Raw genomic sequence first — 17,849 nt, forward strand, 5'->3', positions numbered from 1 at the left:
TGAAATCATGGTTGGAAATGATGGAGCATCATTTTTGTTCAATATAAAGTACTGTTTGATATAAAATATTGTAACTCAAATATAATTTACAGCAAAAATATATATTATATTCAACAAAACAATAGATAATTTTAGTTATATACTGTCAAAATTATGTTCTTAGTAAGAAAATGTTTTTTAGTCACCTTATAATTTACAGTGAAACCCAGTAAAACGATGTCCCCAGAAATCCTTGTGTGATGCATTACATTTCATTTGATTTTATTTAAATAATGTTTCTTCTTACTTTTGTTATCCATTATGTGTATTAGTATGTTTTATGATATATTTTATGTTGCTTAGTTAATGTTTATTTGATTATATTACTTAGGTAACATTGTGTATTGTAGGGTTGTGCCAATAGACGATGATCTCGAGGATCACCAATAGCTGATGCCTTAGACGATATCAAGACAAAATTTGGCTCGTTTTTCCATTAATGTATTCAATAATTATTATTATCAAATTAATATCTCAAATAATTTGCCCCACGGAACACAGACACGTGCTTGAAGAAACACACTATTATATTATTAAGAACAGATGGCAGAAATACCGCCAATGCGCATGTATGACACGCTGATTGTACGGGGGCGTACAGTCTCGTGGAACACGCGCATCTAAAAGGTTCTCACTCTTTGTTTCTGTCTTCCTATTTATTAATTTGCAAGAACATTATCATCTATGAGTGCTGTAAATGATGTCAGATATCTCAGCTTTGGAGGTGCATTCAGTTCAGATCTCTTTATTTCCACAGAACAGTTCATTGTGACCAACTCTGTAGCCAACACATCTGTGATTAAAACATAAAATAATAGAAAAACAAGTTCACCTCAAACCATAATTTATATTTCAGTGATTATTAGCATTATAATAATAATTATTTATTTTATAATTGTTTTTATGTTTAGATGGATACTTGTCTGACGTAAATGGTGGTTATTTATATATATATATATATATATATATATATATATATATATATATATATATATATATATATATATATATATATATATAAATTGTTATCACTTTGTTATTATAATTGCTATTTTGTATAGTTTGGAGTGCAATTTGAATTTAGAAATGCATTTGATTAAAAATTTTCATTTTTTAAAAAAAATTTAATAAATGTATTTTCAATGCAAAATCATTAAGCAATAATATTCACCAATCCCTCAGCCTAGGGGTTGCAGATGTAATTGGAATATATATAAATATATAAATATTGTGAAGGAGGGAACAAAACAAATGTATTCACACACATGATGTATTTTCCTGGACACCGAAATACCCGACCGGTAGAGAATGCACAGATGAAGTAGGTTCTTTGCCAGAGAGATGATGCCCTTCATAACTGTTGTAATGCCATCTTTCAATAAATTGAACAACACACATTTGAATTGTACTTAATTTATTTTTTTATTTTTTTGTTTTTTAAATCAAGGTGTCTTGCTTTATTGTGTAGACCTAACCTGAACCCTGGTTAATGAAAATGACCCCAAATGACCCCCAAAATATGCAGTCAACTGAGAAGCAGCATACAAGATATTTAGACTTGCTTTTAGAGAACTGATCTTGAATATAAGTATATTTTGTCTTTACTGCACTCACTGAAGTATAAAAATAAATAAAATTAAAAAAATACACTTATATACAAAATACACTTATATTTATTATATATTCTCTTAAAGCAAGTCTAAATATGTTATATGTTGCTTCTCAAGTAAATGTGTCTTGTTTTAAGGATAGAAATACTTGATAACAATAGGATTTTTTTGCAGTGATTTTTCTTTACTGAATTACACTTAATAAAAAGTATTTTTCTTTTTATTCAGAGAGGTATTTTTAAAAGATGATTTTGTCCTCTTTATTGTTAGTAAGCACATTTAACAACCTTTTAAGTCGGGGCACATGCTGAATAGTCAGTTAAGAGCTAATGATTAATTGTTGCAATAATCGCTCAAACAGTCAAATAATTGTTCTAATAATCATTAGATTAGTCGATTATCAAAATAATAGTTAGTTGCAGCCCTACTTTAAACCTGCTTTTTACAGTCAATGTTGTAAAGAAAGTATTAGGAGGCTCACTAGATCCTGAATAATGTTCAGATAAATGCCACCACATAAAAGCCTGAACACAACCAACACTCAGTGAATAACACGGTTGAGCTTTGCGGTAGAGTATCAGGGATAAATACATTTAAGACGTGTTCCAAAGTAAAACCACAAGTGCAAATTACTTCACAGGACTTCAGCGTACAGCACCACAACAGCCCAAATAAGACCTAAAGGTAGAACATGAGCACATGAGACTCTCCATAAATAACTAAAACATAAATCCTATTTCACAGAGGGGCAAGACTGAGTGGAATAATCTCTTAAAACCAAAGCCACTACAGCTTTTAATCCAACTCTCTGAGCATTACTGATTTTGTCCATCACATATGCAGCTGGATGATGATAGTGGTGCCTTGCACTTCACGCCACAGCACAAAGCAGAGAAATACCACATTAGCCCCTGCACTCAAGAAAATCCTGAACCTGGAGACCAGAGTGCATAGGGAGATGGTTGTTTGCATTGTAAGGCTGATGACTCCACTTCACTGCTCTTAAAAGCTTTCCAGTTCTGCTCTGCATTAATTGTGAATGCAGAGCACAAGGTTCAAAGCAGTTTAATAAAAAGCATATATTCCTCTCTGACAACCTGTCACTATATCTCTTTGCAGCATGCACCATGCATTATGCACATGCGGAAATCTCTGCACATAATCGTGCACCAGGTTTGCGCACGCAGACAAATGAGAGTTTAAAAAGACTAGAAAAACCCCAAAGCGGTCTGAATGCTTCCAAACAGAACCAAATAACACTCTTATGCTCCACTTGGTTTTTACACATCTGCAAAGCACTGGCACATCTCCACACAGATGGTAGAGCAAGAGAGAAGAGACATTTAATATTCCAAAAAGCAATAATATCAACAAATATGATCAAAACAACAGATTTGTCTGAGGAAGAGACAGAAATTTAGGATGTTATTCACTGAAAATCTTTCAATCCAGTGGGCTGTCAACCTTTTGTAACTGAACCTTCCAGTTAGTGAGCTGAACTAAAGATTAGTCAAATCATTCAGACAATGATTTCAATGACTGGATCGGCTGATTTACTGAAAAGATCAGAATCAAAAGAACAATTTGTTCACAATCAGAATTCACAACTTCTCTCACAAGCTAGACCTGTCATGATCCTTCTCTGTCTGCCTGTCTTTGTCAGTTTTTCGTCTGTTTGAGTTTGTTTTATGTATGAGCACATGGCATAGTCCAGACCTGGGCAACTGGTCTATCGCCTAATGCTATACATATTTTTTGCAATCTGGCAACCATGCATTTGAGTGTGCTCTTTCTAGCTCTCGCTATCAACTTTGACCTTTGTGTTATACGGTCACTCTCTGTCCATTTTTAAAACTGTTTGTGATGTTTGATTCTACTAAGTTTGCAGGTAAACCTCAGTGATGAAATTAAATATAAAAGTAGATCTCGGCATCGACACGCGAGCAAATGCAAGTGAGAGACAAATATATTTGTATTTTTTATTTGTGCAATTTAGAAATGTTGAAGTCCGCTCGCACCTGTATGTTAATCTAACTCTTGCAGTAATCTTTTAAACATAATCATGAAGCCTGTTTTATTCAGTTGTGTATTGAATGGAAGTCAAACCATTGATGAGACCTACATCATGACCCTTTTAGCTTGTAAACGGGTAATGTTTTGGAACGGTTGGAAGGAATGCCTAGTTCATATCAAACTCCTTTTTAGCTGACTTGCTCTTCTGGCCTTTAAAACAGTCTTTAAGGAGCATTTTGAAGTGGCCTACTGAGGGCTCACTGAATGCAGCAGAAATTGGTATCTGCTGAGCAGGGCTCATATATCTGTGAGAAGATAGACGTCTTCCAAAAGGAGCTTAGAGTAAGAGGCCCAACCGCCAAACTGGGTGGAACTTTAATCAAAGCTGACTGCTGCGACTTGCAACTTTTCCGAAATAGAAATTAAGCCTTTAATCGCCACTTTTTTCATATTTTGTGTTTTGGCCCTGTAACACCTAATCCCTGAGTGCTTGCAAGAGTGCTGTCATGCTTTGAAGGCTTCGCCGTCTCACACTCCTCATGTAAGTCACGTTCAAATGCTAGAGAAGGGTGAGATCAATAGGAGGATGTAACAAGCATGCCGAGTGCATTGGAGAGCACAGGACCAAACATAAATGTTTGTCTTGGCTTATTTTTGCAGCTGTTTAGACGTGGAGAGTGTGTGGAGAGGCATTGATGAGTTTTTAAAAGAATGGCAGCTCATTAGCTCCTTGAAGTAAAGCACACATAGCTGAACCCAATGACTGAAGTACCTGAACTTCAATCAATTAACAGCCTGTAGCAATGCTTCTAGAAAATCATCATGAGCGTCTGCAAATCCACAGCAACACCTTGTTCAAACACTGTCCTTCAATTTTTGTTTGGGGAAGATAGACACTACTCATAATATAAAGCAGTTAAACAACAGTCACGCTACTCTTTTAAAAAAAGTAAATAATCTACTAACAAAAAGCAAACTACAACAAAAAAATTTAAGGGGGCAATATCTATTTAATATATAACTATCGAAAATTTATTTTGAATAATTTAACTCAATTATGTTAAGCTTAACACTTTAACGAAGTTAAAGCAAACTAGAAAACACTACATTATTTTGAAATCAGATGAACTACGGTGTTGCAACTGAGATGTAGAGTTAAGTTAGTTGTGTCACTACTTCATTACAACACTAGTAGAGCTTGCAGTTGGGCTTCACAATAGAAGTAACACGTGACTCAGCGAATGAATGCTAAATATGAAATGGCAGAGCTCATCTCTGATGAAGCATGGAACTACATGAATCATCCTCATCCACCGTTAAGCTTAGGTACAAACAAGGATTTCTCATTTTACTTGAGCCGGAAGAAGATTAAAAGTTTGAAGCCCTGAGCCCTGACTGCGTCTTCTCTCTCCCCAGGTTGTGGATTGGGAGTTCAAAGTTGGGCAGGTTCAAAGCTTTGACAGTATAAAATTCTCTGCAATGAAGACAGGAATCCGGACGTTTTGCAAAAGTGCATTAATGCGCATTTTAGACATAAGCTGCATCCCAAATCACACGCTTCTTTACCATTTTATGCCATTTTGTAGCTTAAATATTGCACAAAAAATGTAGGATGGAATGTAGGACACTTTACAAATTTTATGGAAGAGGCAGGGTTACCTGACATTTGTTAAAATGGCGAATATGGCAACTACTGACACTTCTGTGAAAACGGCACTTTATAATAAGCAATATTATATGTGTGGTTGAGAAAAATATAAATATTTAAGTACTTTTTACTATAAATTCTCCTCCCTGCCCAGAAGGTAGTGAATTGCCAAAAACAAAAGAAAAAGAATGTGAAAATGAAAGTGAAGATAAATAATAAAAATATGAAGCCTGGGAAGCTCAGCGAGTATTGAAGCTGACAACCACCCCTGGAGTCGGGAGTTCAAATCCAGGGCGTGCTAAGTGACTCCAGCCAGGTCTTCTAAGCAACCAAATTGGCCCGGTTGCTAGTGAGGGTAGAGTCACATGGGGTAAACTCCTCGTGGTCGTGATTAGGGGTTCTCGCTCTCCTCCACATGCTGTGAGTCTCCGCGGTGTCATGTACAACAAGCCACATTATAAGATGCATGGACTGACTGCCTCAGAAGTGGAGGCAATGAGACTTGTCCTCCACCACCAGGATTGATGTGAGTAAACGCGCTGCCACCACCACCACCAAAATAAATAAATAAATTATAAAAATATAAATTAAAACAATTACTTAAACATTGATCTTCTACCATTCACTTGCATTGTATGGACCTACATAGCTGAGATCATTTTCTCAATAGTGTTCAGCAGAAGAAAGTCAGTCATACACATCTGGGATGGCATGAGGGTGAGTAAATAATGAGAGAACTTTCATTTTTGGGTGAACTATCCCTTTAAAAGTGGCTGGCTAATGTGCTAAAGTTAGCAGCAAAAAAATAAATAAAAATTACAGGCATTTTAAATTTCACTTCATTCAACTGAAATGAATGCTTCCGTGTAGTACAAAAACATTAGTGTTACATTTGAGGCAGCACTAACCTTTCATTCATACACTAGATTGCTGATTGCATAGTGTCTAGTGTAAGTGCACAGTTTATAGTGTCATTTGAGACACAGCCATATCCTCTTAAGACACTCACAGAAACTACTATTAAAGAATATAGGGCATCTGGAACGAGGCAAGACTATTACAGGTACTGTGCGGATAACAACAAGATTCTTCAGCACAAGTGGTAATTATAGAGAGCATTCCAGTGAGTAATTCAAAACCAAGGTAATCCTCAGTCTACTGTGATTCCAAGAGGAAATTAAATGTCGATCTGGATGCTGTAACTTTTGCATAATGGCAGCTTCCCAGCAAGAAGACCTTGGGACAAAAGAGGAGCAACTTTCTCATGTATTGACTTTCTGCAACACACAATGATTGCACAATCGAGGCTGTTTAAGCAGAGCTGCATACATTTTCTCAAAAACCAGATGGGCCAGCATCAATGATCGGAATTTCCTTTATGTGAGCTAGTGTGAACAAAGAGATCAGCGGTAATACGAGATCACAGGGAGATCACATGTGCTCTTGATGCCTGCTAATATAATTCTGATTCAGAAGTCAATGGCGGACTATTCACCAGGAACAAGATTATGATGGTGTTAAGGCATGTGTCGGCTAATATTAACAAATCCATCCCATGAGAACTCCACTGGTAGCGGCCTTAAAAATTACAGTATGGCGAGCAGGGCATAGCCGAGCGATAAGGATGGACGGCGGGGGGAGAATTATTGCAATCAGCCGGGAGAGAGATAAAGAGGAGCCAGAGCTGCAGTTCGAGAGAGAGAGAGAGCGCACAAAGCTGTATCTAAGTGTGTGAGTCTATGTTGGGGGAGGTGCTGAAAAGTGTGTGTTAATAAACGTCTTACATTTGGATGTTTACCCGGCTCCTGCTTCCACCTTCATAAGAAAGGCAGAAGTCTGCCACAGACAGTTCACTCAAAAATGAGAATATTGTCAGCATTTACTCACCCTAATGTGTTTCCAAACCTCTATGTCTTTCTGTCTTCTGTGGAACAAAAAAGGAGATGTAAAGCAGAATGTTAGCCTCAGTCACCACTTACTTTCATTGCAGCTTTTTTGCAAATGTAAATGGTGACTGATGCTAATATTGTGCCTAACAAATCCATTGTTTTTCAAAAGGAAATAAAACCGACATAAAGGTTTGGAATAACATGATGGTTACAACGGCACTGAAATAATCAGGCAAAACATATGAAGATTGGATATATTTCTGGCTGCTGTTGAGCCTTCTGCAGCTATGAATGATTATACTGATGTGTGTCTGTGTGGGTGGGTGTGAGTATTTTCACACATACAGCTTTGCTCAGGTTGGAGCTCTGTGGTTCAAATTAGCCAGTGTGAGCTTCTGTATTTTAGCCCTTATTCAGCAATCAGCTTCTTTGTAGTAGGTCAGCATTGTGTTTCAGTGCTGAACAGAGAATGGCTTTAGGGACTGCAGACTCATCTAATATGATAATGACTTCAGCCCAATGGGCAGTTAGGCAGTAATGGTTACTACTAAGCATGAGAAACGCCACTATGACGGATAACAAATATTGCTTAAAATGAATTAAGTTTGATGCTAGTGAAATGAAATTAGTTTGCTTAATAAAATATATATATATATATTTTAGGGCTGTCAATCGATTAAAATCTTTAATCGATTTAATTACATGGTGTCCCGATTAATTAATCGCGATTAATCGCATTTAATTGAAAGCCCCTCATATAACAATAATTCAATATATATTGATGAAATAATTATACATAGTTATCTTTAAATATTTAAAAATTATATATAAATAAAAATATTCAGATCATTAAAATGCATTACATTCTTGTGGCAGAAGAGTTAATCATTGATAAGACAATACAAAAAGTGGCTTTAGAATACAATGTATTGTTTACTACCATATTATTGAACATTGGCATACAGTTCACAGCAATACATTTCACAAGTGAATTTGTCAATGAGTTTGAGATTTATTATGAGTGCTTGTTTAAGGACACGTCAACATACACCTGCGTCAGACATGCTCGTTGACTTTGACATTGTTTAAAACATTGAAACAGTATGAAAATTAATTTTAATCATTGTGATTCTTTGTTTTACATGTAGTTCGAGCTGTTGACAGAAGAAAAGCTATCGCGCTATATCTGTTGCTAAGAAGGAGAAGAATGAGACGCATTTGGGTTCACTCTGTCTTTTTTGGGGTAAAAAAATCATATATGATGGCATTTTGCAACTTTTGGGACTATAATCATACTTTTTTGTTTTTCTTGACCCTGTAATTTAGTAACTGTAGAACACATTAACTGAAATTATGCGTATATGATGAAATTATTACAGTTTCTTGCCAATCTATGTCTATTTTAATGTGAACAATGCGCTGCAACTTTAATTCAGTGCGGTGCAGCACAGCAAAAATAGACTCGACGCGGAAACGATCGCTGCACTGCTGTATACGCACTGCAACTGGAACGGATCGTGTAGTGCAGTGTAAAAGCTCTAACCTGTTAACATGGGTACGGAAAAAAATACGCACCGCATACGGACTGCAAACGGAGTATGTGTGAAACGGGCATTATTATGGTCCAGGGGCATTGCGATTAATTGCGTACATTTTTTTTACACTTTATTTTTTATTAAATTAATCGCACTGAATTAACGCGTTAAATCGACAGCCCTAACATATATATATATATACAGTGAGGAAAATAAGTATTTGAACACCCTGCTATTTTGCAAGTTCTCCCACTTAGAAATCATGGAGGGGTCTGAAATTGTCATCGTAGGTGCATGTCCACTGTGAGAGACATAATCTAAAAAAAAAAATCCAGAAATCACAATGTATGATTTTTTAACTATTTATTTGTATGATACAGCTGCAAATAAGTATTTGAACACCTGAGAAAATCAATGTTAATATTTGGTACAGTAGCAATTACAGAGGTCAAACGTTTCCTGTAGTTTTTCACCAGGTTTGCACACACTGCAGGAGGGATTTTGGCCCACTCCTCCACACAGATCTTCTCTAGATCAGTCAGGTTTCTGGGCTGTCACTGAGAAACACGGAGTTTGAGCTCCCTCCAAAGATTCTCTATTGGGTTTAGGTCTGGAGACTGGCTAGGCCACGCCAGAACCTTGATATGCTTCTTACAGAGCCACTCCTTGGTTATCCTGGCTGTGTGCTTCGGGTCATTGTCATGTTGGAAGACCCAGCCTCGACCCATCTTCAATGCTCTAACTGAGGGAAGGAGGTTGTTCCCCAAAATCTCGCAATACATGGGCCCGGTCATCCTCTCCTTAATACAGTGCAGTCGCCCTGTCCCATGTGCAGAAAAACACCCCCAAAGCATGATGCTACCACCCCCATGCTTCACAGTAGGGATGGTGTTCTTGGGATGGTACTCATCATTCTTCTTCCTCCAAACACGGTTAGTGGAATTATGACCAAAAAGTTCTATTTTGGTCTCATCTGACCACATGACTTTCTCCCATGACTCCTCTGGATCATCCAAATGGTCATTGGCAAACTTAAGACGGGCCTTGACATGTGCTGGTTTAAGCAGGGGAACCTTCCGTGCCATGCATGATTTCAAACCATGACGTCTTAGTGTATTACCAACAGTAACCTTGGAAACGGTGGTCCCAGCTCTTTTCAGGTCATTGACCAGCTCCTCCCGTGTAGTTCTGGGCTGATTTCTCACCTTTCTTAGGATCATTGAGACCCCACGAGGTGAGATCTTGCATGGAGCCCCAGTCCGAGGGAGATTGACAGTCATGTTTAGCTTCTTCCATTTTCTAATGATTGCTCCAACAGTGGACCTTTTTTCACCAAGCTGCTTGGCAATTTCCCCGTAGCCCTTTCCAGCCTTGTGGAGGTGTGCAATTTTGTCTCTAGTGTCTTTGGACAGCTCTTTGGTCTTGGCCATGTTAGTAGTTGGATTCTTACTGATTGTATGGGGTGGACAGGTGTCTTTATGCAGCTAAACAGGTGCATCTAATTTAGGATAATAAATGGAGTGGAGGTGGACATTTTAAAGGCAGACTAACAGGTCTTTGAGGGTCAGAATTCTAGATGATAGACAGGTGTTCAAATACTTATTTGCAGCTGTATCATACAAATAAATAGTTAAAAAATCATATATTGTGATTTCTGTTTTTTTTTTTAGATTATGTCTCTCACAGTGGACATGCACCTACGATGACAATTTCAGACCCCTCCATGATTTCCAAGTGGGAGAACTTGCAAAATAGCAGGGTGTTCAAATACTTATTTTCCTCACTGTATATATATATATATATATATATATATATATATATATATTAATGTTATGCATAAATAATAGATACAATACATCATCTACAAAGATTTTATGAAAGAGTTCACCTTGACAGTAAAGCAAAGAACAAAGCAAATATTAAAGGCATTTGGCTTTGAAAATTAGCAGAAATGGAGCAAGTTGTGGTCAACAACACCCTAAATAAAACCCTTTTTATTGCTCATTTTCCTAAGCGCTGTTCCAATAATAAAGTGCTAGATTGAACACCTGACCCAATTACAGCTAGACAGGGTAAACTTTTAATCACAGATGATTTAAAGACCCCATGAAATCAAAGCTGGATTTTCCTGCCTTTAGGCCATGTCTAATGGCTTTGAAGCAATCTATATTTTAATGTTCTCCAAAACGTTGACACAATTTACCCTATCTAGCAAGACATACAGTACACATTTAAAATGTAGTGTATTTCACTTCCGGGAAAATGGATCAAAAATATTGATGACACATCTAGTACTACACAGATTTTTGTTCAATCAGATCCTCTCTAGAATGACAACGTCCCTCCCTCTAGCATAAGCAGAAAATCATTTTTCAGTCTCAATAAGAAATATTTCATCACAGTAAAGAAAACTGGGCTCATCAAGTGATTTTATGGGGTCTTTAAAAATATCTTAACAAAAGGTTCTAAACTCACCTTTAGCTTGTCAAAGCGCTCACTTAGCGAAGTGACCTGATGCTCACGGTGCCGTCCCACCAGCTTGCAGAGAGCACAGATTAGCTGGTCGTCTACTACGCAGTACATGTTCACCTTCTCATTCTCATGTTCCAGGCAGGCCAGTCCACGTAGGTGAGCGTCGGCCACTGGCTCCACCAGACGATGGGTGGTGAAGGGCTTCTTATTGGGATGCGTTGCCCGCAGGCAGCGGTCACAGTATGACACCTCACACGTCACGCAGGTCTTAACTGCCTCCCGTGGTGGCTCCTGATCGCAGAACTGGCAGCCGACACGCTCTAGCGACATGGCGCTACTGGCGGGGCTTTCCCGCGCACTCCCGCTGAGCGTGGCACTGTAGGGCCGTGGCCGGCGACTCTCGTTGGGCGAATTGGGCCCGCTGACGGAGGCCTTCTGGAAGCGGTCAATGATGTTCTGCAGAGTCACATTGCGCTTCAAGCCCTCAAGGCCGCGCTGATTCAGCGTGATGACGTAGCGGCAAGTAGGGCACTGGAAGGCAGAGATGGACTCAAGGGGCTTGGTGCTGGAGCAGTGCGAGACCAGGATGCGGTGAGCACAGTTGAAGCACAGGCTGTGGGCGCAGGGCAGCAGAAGGGGATCCTCAAACAATTCCAGGCAGATTGGACATGTCAGCTCGGACTCCAGTGTTTCCATCTTCAGTTAAACCAATCTAAAGGTGACATCAAATCCCATAGAAGCTGGTCAGTCACCTGTGTAGCGGATAGCTACGGGTTAGTGGCAAGCAATTTTAGTACGGAAAAAGCAGCACAGAAAAAAAAAGCAGAGAAATTCCACTCAAAAACAAATGCACTATGTGGACAGAAGTATGTGCACACCCAAACACCACAATCCTATGTGCTTGTTGAACATTCAATTTCAAAAACATAGAACTTGTTGCCTCCCTTTGCGGCATATTGTGCATAACAGCTTCCACACAGAAAAGGGTCCTTCCAAAAACTCAACAGAACAATTCTATCAAATGTCATTGTATGCCCCAGCATTACAATTTGTCTGTGCTGGAATTGCTAGAATAGCCAAACCTGTTCATTAGAAGGGAATGTCCACATACTTTTGACCATGCAGTGTATAAGTAAACATTTACTTGAAGCAGTTTGGTTAATGGCAAACACAGATTTGTTTTAAAGGGATAGTTCACACACGCACATCATTTACTCACCTGTAGAACAACACCTCTACAGCTAAGCCTTTCATTCTTTTGTGGAACAGATTATAAGATGTTAGTAAGAATGATTGTCTCTGTCACTGTTCACTGCATCTTTTATCCATACATAATATGAATGGTGAAAGCAAATGTTTCACTGAATGTGAATAGTGACTGAGACTGTCAGTCCCTACCATCTCTGTTTGTGTTCCACAGAAGAAATCCATACAGGTTTGGAACACATGAGGGTGAGAAAATGATGACATAATCCCTTTATCACTAAAGCATTTTTTGGCTCAATTATGTGTGTTCTTAGGCTAATAGTTCACAAAGAGAACATACAAGTCACAGCATGCTCAAGGATGTCAAAGTAAAAAAAACAGATGGGGTAGCTTTTAAATTCAGCTATCTGTAAAAACAGAAGTGCTGAGTATTACCAAATGTTCTGGGCTAGATGAGCAATGCAAATATTAGTAACACACACACACACACACACACACACACACACACACACACACACACACACACACACACACACACACACACACACACACACACACACACACACACACACACACACACACACACACACACACACACACGGCTGAGCTTTAGTAAGCAATCAATGTCATCAAGCAACATTTCATCTGTCCATCAAATCATAACCAATAGGCTAAAAACCATCACTTCCTTTTTATGACTGTTTAAAAGAAAGCAAAAAGACCTGAACTAAAAACACTGCAAGTATTTTCCTACACATTTATTTCTGTTTAGACATTCCTGCTAAATTGCTGCCACTTTAATAGAATGGGTTTAGCAGATTAGATTGTTTCTGCCTTGATGAATATGAATGGGAACGAATCAGCACAACCTTCAATGAGCATGGGCACCAGTGCATCCAGCCTTCATTTAAAAGTCTGTTTTTCTTTTCAACTTATAATTTGTACTTTATGCCATTTGGTGTCATGATATATTACAGCTGAAGTGTGTAAATATTTCTCCATTATTGGAAAAATAATGACTGTTTTCAAACAGTTTTCCCAAACATTTATGCTTGCTACAGTCCAAACCCAAACTTATGACATTGGTTGAGTTGATCTTACTGTGTTGGGTTAGTTTTGATGCTCAGACAAACAGAGCAATGTTTTGATAGTGGCACAGTGCTGAACCTTTTTAGTGGTATCAACCTACGATGGCTTACTTATACTGCAGATGTCTTTGCATATTATAAAATTATCACCTAACACACTCAACAGTCATACACACAAAACACAGAACAACTGACATTAATCAAGGAAATTATGAAAAATCTTTATAATGAGATGGCGTTGAAGATTCTGTTATTTTCTTACTATATATTAACAATTTCACTATTGTGTAAATCACATCTCTCCTGCCTGGGTATGTGTGCAGCAATGTGACTTCTTATTGATTGGGCCAAACTGCTTTAGACCTTTAATGATTTCCATCACTGATGTTACATACAAATCAATGTGGGACTCTGAACTCATATAAAAGGCTATGATCACTTTGCCCTAGTCTATCATATGTCCCTGCATCTTCTGATCTAATGGTGACACCGCCCATCTCCATCCTATCACTGCCACATCAGACTTCAGCTCCGATCCTTTTAAAGGGCTATTGAGCAAGCCAGAACCTTCAATATAGGCTGCTCTACAGAAGCAGCAAGTAACTGCCATTTCTGACAAGAAACCTGAAGGACTACTGCTTAAAAATATCTGACAGCTCCTATGAGGAGTCAAAAGCCCTTGAAGTCTGCAGACATCCGGAGATCTTCTACAAAACCTTTAACTCGACAAGCACTTCTGACAGCCAGGCATAACGGGGAAGTGATTAAAGCTATAGTGGTCAACTGTGAAAGGGTCACTTTCACTGGAAAAGAAAAATAAACATGTAGATGTCATGGTGATAAGAGGCTGTGCACTGTGTAATAGTCACCTTGCTAGTTGATAGGAGGGTTCTGCAAGAACAGAATATTTGCCTTGTCATTTTGTAATACAGTGCCATTATTTGGGATGTCACTGGCAATTTAGAAACCTAATTATTGTGATCAGATTGATCGAATCAGGCTGATGGAAAGATGGCTGAGTGGGAGACGCAGGGGTCATGAATGGCATGACCTTAGATCACCGATTAACCCATGGTGAAGCAAATGTTTTATGATATAAATATATGCATAGATAGAGCCAGAACAGTAAATGCATGTAAAGTCACCACAAAATGTGGCATTTATAAAAAAAAAAAAGCAGCAGCAAATCACACTAAAGTTTTTTTAATGTTTCAAATAATAAAATAATAGGTATACTGTTCAAAATTAGGATAAAGTATTTGGAAACTTTCTGTATGAGAAACGCTTTCAAAATCCTCTAAAACTTTACTGATGGGACCAGTTGATTTAATGTAACTGCAAAAATGGCAAAGAAAAGTGACATTTGTTCTGAGAAAAGGTCTAGCATTGTTTGCTTCCAGATGTCACTTTGTTTCATATTTTGTTATCTGATTAATTTCATTTTTAAGTGTGGCTTAAGTGCCCAAATACTTTTTGGGGTCACTGTATATCTAGTGTAAGTGTAACAGGCAGAGGAAAGATGGGATAGATTGGATAGTCCTAAATTGTTCATAGAGATGTAAACATGTTGCTCCTTTCAAAGATGGACCCCGCATCGCATAATCTGATTATGATGAAGTGCTCCGTATGGAGGCTGATATGAGTCTGCCATTGCTCACGCACAGTCTCCCTCATTCATAAACACACGTGCACATGCTCGTAGAGCAATGTCTGGTTTGTTTGATCTGTTCTCGGGTTGATTAAGGCATTATTTTCCTTTTGATGTCAAATTGTAATAATAATAAAAAAAAAGAACGACGAAAAGCACTCTCAATAAGAGATGATGCACAAGTTAATGATTTAACAAAGCCCCTTAATGCTCCATCAGAGATGCGAGTTTATTTACAGCTGCTGTCTAATGTGTTAACCTCTTTGGAAATCAATTCCAAGCTGCCGCGGATAAACACTGCTGTTATATGTACAAAAAATTAAATAACCACCCCCCCAAAGGTAACACTACAGAATGTGCCATTTTTCTCAAATAATCATCCAGTATGGATTGCAAACACTAAGCAAAGCTTGATTGAAAAGAAGGCAGCTGCGTTTGACTGTTCTGTCTTGGTGTCTCTTGGGACTCTACTTTTTCTGCGCTTGTTAGGACAGAAGAAAAAATAAAAACCAACTCTCCTACTTCTCAACACTGAGACGTTTGGCATTTCTGGAACAATGACAATTAGCCTTCTCTAAACAATAGGGACAATCCAAGTTTAAACTCAAATTCACATTTAAACTAAGACTCGAAGGACTATTCTTCCTTGACTTAAAGGTAAACAGTTATAATGACACAATGATTACTTAAAGCAAATTAAAATTGCACCGAAACTTTGTCTGTTGTTAATTTCAGATATACTAGGTTTATTTCCTGGTTTGTACAGTGAGAAGGGCATTATAGCAAAACAAATGTATTACATCAAGATGCATGGACATGTTATATAAAATAACAGTCATCCTTTGTCATTGAAAGAGTAGGGCATAGGAGAACTATGTTCATACAATACAATACTGACCTACAGCATACATCAAGACATACAGCTCTGCATGGTTTATGAATTTATGTGACTAGAAAATCCATTATATAAAATTACACCATTGAGATTAACTTTTCCATACAAGCAATACTTTACCTAGTGGTTGAACAATATGAATGATTTTAATATCCAATGCAGGTACTACTATGATAACAAGAGGGCAGGGTGGGTGATGCCTAATATGATACATACATACATGTAAATGTAAGGAAAAAGCACAATGGTGCTTTTTAAATAAAACTGAAATAGAATTAGGATACTATAGACATTGTTTGTCATTCTTATCCACATTTCTTAGCCAATGTCTTTTTTAATTGGCTATTTTGCTGTGATAGTGGTACCCTGTATGGAAATAACATAAATAATTTGGCGAAGTGATATGGAACCGTTATGCGGTCAAGACCTGGAACTACTTCATAGCCGTGTGTTTATTGGAAAATAATTGGACACCTTAAAGCATCTGTCAACAATCAGAATCAAGCATTCAACAGACCTGTGGTATAAAGGCTTTCATACAACAGTTAGTTCCGGTCGTTAAATTTGATTGGACGCGAGGCGTTCCAGGACAACAGATGGTGTGAGCTTTGGATGCTTTACTGTTTCTATCACTATGCTTGTGTTCATGGCATTCCAAACTAACATAAGGCCCTATGAAATCTGTTTTATTTTTTCATTTTTAACAAATATTTACTTGTAAAAAGTCAACTACATGCACAAACAATTGCAATATGTCAATATTTTTTTTATTCAAACTGTGGATACATTCAGGATTGTGTAAACTCCCAGCACTCTCAAAAGTTCTCAGGGCAAAAATATAATTAATTCCAGAGAATAAAATAAATTAAATTTAAATAATTAGGCCGAATAAAATATACAAATAAAAGTGTAGTTTAAATATAGCTCAAACTATAGTCCTTTCTGGTGGCTCAATGCCCCCAGTTAATGTTATTTAATTCATTTTAAATAGAGGTCGACCGATATTGGTTTTTTCAGGCCGATGCCGATCTTTTGAAATCCGGGTCGGCCGATGGCCGATTAATGCTGCCGATTTATTTTGGCCGATATTTGGCCGATATGTGCTTGTTTTTAACCTCTTATTTTGAACCTTTTATTTGAAAGATAAAATGTAACACAAATAATTACTTAAGATAGACAACATTTCTCAACAAATACATTTATTGAACACTTGACCGATCTGCACTTGTACACCTAAATTAAAAATGTATAATGTAAAAACATATTGTATAAATAATGTATAACAAATATATTAAATAAACAAAGCAGGTGTTACGAACTGCTCAGAGACACGAAGGTTGAGATCCAAATGCAGCTTTAATTAAGGGGCAATCCAGACATGTAATCCAATATTCAGAGCATCCAAGAGAAGCACAGGCATAACTAGGGATGGGTATCGTTAAGGTTTTAATGGTATTACTATCTTACCGATACTGCTTATCGATCCGGTACTTTAACGGTATTCTTAACGGTTCTTTTTGTTATATATATATATATATTACAAAAATATAAACGTTATATAGGCACAGTGATCAGGAAGGTCTACTAACATTACTGTTCAGGTGTGGTCTAAAAAGAAATCTAATAAAGTAATCAATTGTAAAATAACACTGCATAGTTTATCATAGATAGATTAATGCTTATTAATGCAGAAGTTATTCATTCAAGAGCTGTAAGTGATTTTCTCTTTGCCTTTTGTTGTTTGATTTGCAGTAATGGCTCAATCGTCACATGTTTAATAGACAGCTTCCCCTTTAAGACCAAGTT

The 17,849-nt window shown here is 37.5% G+C and overlaps 1 protein-coding gene across 6 annotated transcripts in view; it reads right to left on the minus strand.

Annotated features, from left to right (window-relative positions):
* Positions 1-17,849, minus strand: part of LOC127659835 (probable E3 ubiquitin-protein ligase MID2) — a 185,761-nt gene that overhangs the window by 69,541 nt on the left and 98,371 nt on the right. For 3 of the 6 annotated variants that reach the window (XM_052149784.1, XM_052149786.1, XM_052149782.1), the window contains exon 2: positions 11,210-11,918. In XM_052149784.1, the coding sequence (XP_052005744.1) occupies positions 11,210-11,902 (693 nt within the window). In that variant the 5' untranslated portion in view covers positions 11,903-11,918. Of the gene's footprint in view, positions 1-11,209; positions 11,959-17,849 lie in introns of those variants that run through there. The other 3 variants (XM_052149785.1, XM_052149783.1, XM_052149787.1) reach the window with 2 other exon arrangements.

The sequence above is a fragment of the Xyrauchen texanus genome, chromosome 19 (genome assembly GCF_025860055.1).
Source record: "Xyrauchen texanus isolate HMW12.3.18 chromosome 19, RBS_HiC_50CHRs, whole genome shotgun sequence".
NCBI classification, from domain to species: Eukaryota; Metazoa; Chordata; class Actinopteri; order Cypriniformes; family Catostomidae; genus Xyrauchen; species Xyrauchen texanus.